Genomic DNA, 7317 nt, shown 5'->3' with positions numbered 1-7317 from the left:
TATAGATAGCAAACTAAAACGTTAATTAAATACTACTACAGAAGAGGTAGAAAAGAATGATCAACATTTGCAATCATATATTTGCAAACAACAAATAACGTTTTTAAATATATTCGTCTGGAGTTAGGGTCTGTGATCAAAATGCCCCTGGTTAAAAATGAGGTTTTTGGATGGAGTTAGGGTCTGTGATCAAAATGGCAACAAAAGGGAAAAGTCAGGGACCCAGAGGCGAAAAAAACTATTTGGACTACAATGGCAAATTTGGACAAATCTTAGGGACTAAAATGGCAATTTACTCTTTGAAAAACAAAATGATGAATTAAACCCCGATCTTACAAGTGGTGTGTAAAATCAACAAAACTAATTTTCCGGAAAAACCATTTTGATTAAAACAAACTTAAGTGTTTTGAAATCATAATGGGAAAATAGTTTGTTGTCAGGGGGAGTTCTGATTGTTTACGCTAAGTGGACGGCGAATTGAAGCAATTCACAACAGTTGTCAGTTTATTTTGTACAGTTTATTACTTTCATTTTCAAATTTTCCCAGAAAATCAAAAATTGGAACATATTTTTGATTTTAGGGGGAGTAAGAAAATTTAGAAATTTTGAAAATTTGAAAAATCCAAAAACATGATAAAATCTAAAATCCAAAAACATCGAAAAAACAAAAATGAGTTTTGTTGTGAAAAAGAGGAAATGATAGTACATCAATGGATTATCACAGCATGCTAAAGAATTGGAAAGTCAAATGTGATAAACGGTCTCACTGATGATATGCCAGTAGGTTTTTACTCATTTAGTAGATTGCTTTCGAGATATAAACCTAAATATCATATACTTTCTTATATCGTGGGGAACATCTTTCGGATATATGGGTAACCCCTGAAATCTTGTTTGAAAGATTTTCTATTTCTGACATACTAGGTCTTTGTGCGTGATGATATCTGGGGTATTATACCAGGACTTCTGATTTTGCGGAAGCAATAGCCTAGTCCTCGTATAATATTTTGCACTGCTTTAATCATAAAGCCCACCCTCAGCATAAAAAATGACGAAACATTGAAAAATGCTAATCATGTGCTGTTGAAGAAAAGATCCTCAAACGAGACACACCTAAAGTCGAACCATCATCTCTTTGTCTGAACGGAAGTTCTAACCTGAGCTCTCATGGTTTCGCATTACCCGTTTACAGATATCATTAGTATACATTCACCTATAAGACTGAATATAGAAGTCTGGATACGGGAGTATATTCTGAGGTGGGACACGCGAATAAGTTTAAGTCCATTAAAACACTAATCTTGCATCTCGAAACAGTTGAACTTTGTGTGAAAATTTAAGTGGATCAGTATACTTACAATCTACATGAATCGTTTAGAACTTAAAGTCTAAAAAGGTCAACGGTGTTAGTGATTTGTCTCATAAACTGATATGATCCTCTTACACAAACTCACAAAAATATTGTTTGTAAATATTTCTTTACTGTTTTTCATTAAAAACAAAAAATCCAAAAAGAATGTGTTTTAGCATAAAATTATGAAAAATCAAAAAGAGTTTATTTCATCTTATTTTCGACAACTGATGTTGAAAAGCTGTTTTTCAAAATTTAAGTGCTAAACATGATGAACAACAGTGGATTGGGAGAGTGTGTTTGAGATACTTTGAAAAATGTCATAATCAAACAAGTGATGTTTTGAGATTGATCTAACAAGTGGTTAGCAGAAATTAAAATTGTTAAACAATATCTTATGTTTTGGAAGAGTTTGTGCAGGTACAGCTTTGTAAAAGCCAGGTTCCGATTCCTGTGGACTTTCAGCATGAGGATATGCATATTAGAGCAAGGTTTCTGAGAGCCAGGCAACGGTCGTGAACCTGTGAAAGCTGCAAAGTGAGTCTAAGCCTGAGCAGAGTTTGAGCCAGGTTACAATCCTAGAATGAGAGCTATTCCAGACTGCGATCCCAGCTTATCGAAACGGGGAGTCTGAAGACATAAGAGCCAGATACAGATTCTGGATCAACATTCAAGGGGGAGTTTGAATGTTAGAGAGCCAGGTTCAGATTCTGGAACAAAGCTCGAGATAGAAGTTGCTGATTGCTTAAGAACTTAGAGCCAAGTTCGAATCCTGTTGTGCACGCTAGCTACTGATGCTGAAGAACTTAAGGAATCAAGAGATCTGATCAAGAGATAAGAGTCAGGTTGCGATTCTGAGGAAGAGAAGAAGAGAGAAAGATTGAAGAGGATGCTTACAGTGTCAGATACTTTGAAAAGAGCATGAAGACTGATCAAGTCTGAAGATTCGACGAACTGAAGACTCGTACCGAAGACTTCGTCAACATCCAAGGGGGAGTCTGTTGGTGCATATGTCTGTCGAAATTCGTCTTGTATCGAGTCTTGTAATAGAATAGATAGAACAGGACACGTTATACGAGAAAAACATGAATCTGGTCTGAACCAGCCAGTTCGTACGAACTGGATATGTCATGTACGTGCGAACCGGAGACCCCATATATATGTGTGTCTTTTGTCTCTCATTTGTAACATTCCTGGTTCCGGTAGCGAAGCTCTGCCGAACTATCTCCGGCCTATAAAACGTTCTGAAATTAATACAAGAGATAGTTAAAGTGAATCTAAGTGCATATCAAGCTGAATGAAGATCAAATCAATGAATTCCGCCTCTGATTTGGTCAAGAACTCTTCTGATCGACTCGTTTGATCGATTCAACGATCCTAACATGGGCGGAGAGGACCACCGGCCAAGACCTGATATTTTGAACGACACGTTATGTTACAAAACTATATGTAAAAGAATTTTTTTAATAGGGTATACCTGTACAAATATCAATATAGGCCCACTTACAAAACTATTATTACGGTTTAGATTAGTTATTAGCCCATTAACATTAGGTTTAGACTTTTAGTGAGCCCAATACCCAATTTCGTCAGGGCCTAAGGGCACGTTTTTTCGAGCTCGAACAGGGTACATAAATTTTGGGCTAGCTCTGACTAGGTTCACATGAAATTCACAAGATCGTAGGGAAAAATATTTTATTTATCCGAAACAATACAAATAATGACCATAAAGAATTTCATACATAATATGTCGCTCAGACAAACTCACAAAAGTAAAAAACAAAAAAAAATCTTCAAAAAGAAACATATGTAAGAATCAAAGGAAAATAAGTGAATATCATGAATAATAACATAATGTTTCCCGATATAGTTGCTAATAACTTAGAACACGATGGCATATGTGGCAACAAATATCGAAAATATTATAGGATTGGTTGTGAATCTTATTGAAGTTGCATCTGAAGAACCGTTATCTGTTGATGGCACAGTGTTTGTTTCAGTGCCTTTACCCGAAGGGGATCCTGGAGAAGAAGAAGGTGTCGTTCCTGAAGGAGAGTCGGTTGGAGAAGCAGCTGCCCAATTTGAAAACACAGAACAATGAATAAGTTTATAAATTGTCGTTGGTTGGTTTTGAAAATGCAAACTAATGAATGTTTTCTAAACTAGAGCTTAAAAATTTGACTCATTTAGCTATGAATTAATTGATTTGGTATTTTGGGTTATGTTTATCTAAAACGGGTCAGACACGTAAAGTAAAAATTAGTTGAAAAGGATATGGGTCAACCGTGAAAGTTGCTCATAGCCTCATAGTGTATGTTAAATGTACAAAACCTTTTAGTCTGGTTTTTTTTTAAGAAGTTTATAAATAATATAATTATTTTAGCATATTTGACTCACTACAAATTTCAAAAATACTTTTATGAATAAAAAGTGTATGTTAAACCCGACCCTTATGAGAGGTACAAAATATTACCCGTTTGACTGTGTTACATAGCCCACCCGCCCATTTTGACATATAACATATTTGGATCAACTAAAGTGTGGACTTTTAGAACATATCATAAATCACCAGTTGACTTTTCTTAACTCTTGAGATCACCTCTGGATCATTTCAAATTGTATCACAATATTGTAATATCAAAATTCGAATTCGACATGTATTTATCATGTGACAATAGTTTGAATAAAAATACGGTAACTAAATGTTTAGATCATTACCATTGCATTGACTGGTTGGTGGTGTCTGAACATTGCAAGCCTTAGGCAACTCAAGAGCCTGAGTTTGGTTAATATTAAGCCCCAAAGACGAGCCACCGCCATTAAGAACTTGACACAGGCACTGTGGCTGTGACCGGACCACGCTAGCCAGTTGGGTGCAGCATCCTGATGATGGTGTCGATGTGTTGCCCGAAATGTAGTTTAGGCATGGAGACAAACTAACTAAAACACTTGTGCAACTTGAAGATTGAGCCATTGAGCTTCCATATAGGGCAGCCATTGTGATCACTAGGATCATTAAGATTGTGTTGGTTTTTTGATATTGTGCCATTTGGGATTTTGGTGTTTTTTTTTTCTTTTTCTTTTTCTTCTTCTTCTTTTTTTTTTTTTTTTTTTTTGTTTTTGTGTAATTTTGGTTGAAGAAGATGATTTTGACTTTGAGGTTTTGGATGAGAGTATGCAGGTTTTTTGGTTCTATATATAGGGGAATTGGTATGACTGAGCTAACTTGGGTCCTCAGGAGTTGCTGTGCATAGGTAACCTACTTATCCTATTTTATAATATTAGCTAATAGCTACAAAAAGATATGCAAAGGGAAATGTGTAGTATTGAAACAAGAATCACTAAATAATTAAGAAGTATAAGAACATTTTTTATAGTTGTTGATTTTGTGTTATTAACATAAATTTTGTGGGTTTAGGTGATCTAAACGGGTCTGGGTCAGTTTCGGGTCTAACGTACTTATGCAGTTAGCTAAACCGGTTGTGTTCGGGTCAACCTGGCGGGTACTTGGGTTGACCTTTTGATTTATAACATTCTTAAAAATATATGCGTTATGCCATAGTTTAAACTAGTTGGGTATCGTATTCCATAATTTAAAAACATAAATAGAAAATAACATTAGGTTTTATAGTTTGAACGGACTCTACTCGTCTGTATTTTTTGTTGTAAATTGCAATTTAGAGCAACATTTGTAAAATTTTTTTGAGTAAATTGCCATTTTAGTCCCTGTGGTTTGGGCCATTTTGCCAGTTTAGTCCAAAGGTTTCATTTTTAACATCTGGATCCAAAAAGGTTTCATCGTTGCCATTTTGGTCCAACTGACTTAACTTCATCCATATCTGTTAAAGCTTCCAAGGGCATTTTTGTTAGATATAGATGGAGTTAAGTCAGTTGGACCAAAAGGAAATGACAAAAATGCCCTTGGCAACTTTAACAGATATGGATGGAGTTAAGTCAGTTGGACCAAAATGGCAACAATGAAACCTTTTTGGATCCAGATGTTAAAAATGAAACCTTTGGACTAAACTGGCAAAATGGCCCAAACCACAGGGACTAAAATGGCAATTAACTCAAAAATTTATAGTGAATTAAATTTGGAGTTAAACAGTTGCATTCTTGTCAACTCGTGAATAAGTATGTTGTATTCGGATTCATATGTTTGTCTAATACGATTTTCAGGTTCGTGTTATAATAAATTTTCAGGTTCATCTCAGCCTATCAATCCGCAAACGTAAAACATGTTATCATTCGACTTTTGATCATGGAAGTGACACGAGTCATGAGACTTGCATCTCAACTACTCCCAATTAAAATATAAAGAAAAGTCTTAAATATGTTTTGTTTGGTTCCTACTAATTTAATAATTTTCCTTGAATTCCACTATAACCATATATATTTTTGTGTATGAGTTTTTCTTGGCGGTGGGACCAAATCTAATGTAATTACTAATTAGGTATTTAGATGATCTGCTTCTTAACCTACCAAATGGAATCAGTTAACTAACCACCAAACTCTATAAACAAATTATTTTTTATTAGTTTGGTAGGCTATACACACAAGCAAAGTTAAATAATTAGAGGAAGAAAGAACACTAAAGGAAGGATGACTGGGTATAACGGAAATGAAAAGAGCAAAGTAACGCAGTTGGTGAAAACTCACAAAAGATTATAAGTGAAACCCCAATAGAGGTAAATGTCCTAGAAGAGATGTAACAACTGTCTAGTTTCTATTAGAATTTAATAAAAAGTATACATGATTTTATATAAAAAGTACTTTACTTCAACACAAATACAAAATCGAAGTTTAAAGTGATCACATACTAGTTAACTACTAACTAGTTTTAACATTCAAAACATGATTAGCAAATCGTTTACATCATGAACATTGTCTAAACAAAGTTAATTTAACGCGGAAGCTTCAAAAGTTCGTGTTCGGTTCTTCAATAACATGCTTGATCATCGTCCACATACTTGCAAAACCTGAAAACTAGAGATTATTAACAAAAATTAGTGTTAGAGTTCTTAGAAATATTGCTTAATCGAAACTACGTTCAAAACGGATTCGATTAGCTATGATATGCAAGATTTAACAAATATTTCTGGGCTCTACCGTAACTTACGGTATCTACCGTAAGTTACGGTAGACACTGGAAAATCTTGGTCTGCCGTAAGGCAGTAGAGAACTGCCGTAGCCCTTTTGTTCTCCACCGTAAGTTACGGTAGAGACCGCAACTTACGGTAGTCCCTGTAAGTTTATGCTTTGTCTGATTTTGTTTATTTCACCCCAAAACCCAAATCTTGGATTTCTCATTTTTAACGCCCACGCTCCCATCACCGGTTTGCGTGTTTAGTATTTCGCTACCCATCACTCGGGCTCAAAATCTACAAGTAATGTACTACGTTATTCGATCATACCTTCTCTTAGTGACCCGTTTAGTTCACTCTTATGGACTTCATCATTCAAACGTACCAACACGCTAATTTCTCATATTCTAATATGTAATTTATTAATAGTCACAAAAGGTCAATTAACCATATCACGAAGCATTAGCCACACATTATTTGATTATTCGACCCGTTTGGCTCATTTAGGGAATCCACCATTATAATGACTACCAAACGACTCTTAACCAAATCTTAACCTATTCATTTAAGTAACGAACATGATCGCTACAATCAACGCAAATTCTATTTTTCATTGATACATACATAATTTAATAACAATTCACTTAATGTAACGGGTTAAGTTACATACCTTCAAAACGCGCCCTTCAAACGTATGTCGCCACCGGCTTGTTCACTCGACGCTCCGGTATCTTTTCCTATAGAGTTCAATCACGATACGTTTAGAACCCCTTTTTGCTCACATGTCACATAATTTGCCAAAACATCAAAATTATGTGTTTTAACTCTAAATTTCAGTTTCGAGCCTTCTTTGAGGCATTTTAACGAACACTTTAAGGGCAA

At 35.1% G+C, this 7317-nt stretch overlaps 1 protein-coding gene and 1 long non-coding RNA gene across 2 annotated transcripts; both read right to left on the bottom strand.

Moving 5' to 3' along the window:
- Positions 1–1674: 1674 nt before the first annotated feature.
- LOC118483684 lies at positions 1675–2354 on the bottom strand. Its single transcript, XR_004871039.1, has 2 exons — positions 2249–2354; positions 1675–2174 (listed from the first exon to the last, which is right to left on the bottom strand). It is a non-coding gene; the product is annotated as an uncharacterized LOC118483684 (long non-coding RNA).
- A 678-nt stretch (positions 2355–3032) lies between these two features.
- On the bottom strand, positions 3033–4564 carry LOC110886270 (non-specific lipid-transfer protein-like protein At2g13820). The gene is made up of 3 exons (XM_022134044.2): positions 4467–4564; positions 4070–4424; positions 3033–3423 (listed from the first exon to the last, which is right to left on the bottom strand). Exons 2-3 carry the CDS (start codon positions 4398–4400, stop codon positions 3233–3235), a joined length of 522 nt encoding a protein of 173 aa, XP_021989736.1. The 5' UTR covers positions 4401–4424; positions 4467–4564; the 3' UTR covers positions 3033–3232.
- Positions 4565–7317: the final 2753 nt, after the last annotated feature.

Source organism: Helianthus annuus, chromosome 11, assembly GCF_002127325.2.
Source record: "Helianthus annuus cultivar XRQ/B chromosome 11, HanXRQr2.0-SUNRISE, whole genome shotgun sequence".
Lineage (NCBI taxonomy): Eukaryota > Viridiplantae > Streptophyta > Magnoliopsida > Asterales > Asteraceae > Helianthus > Helianthus annuus.
The sequence above is the reverse complement of the archived record's forward strand: the minus strand, read 5'-3'. Positions and strand labels throughout refer to the sequence as shown.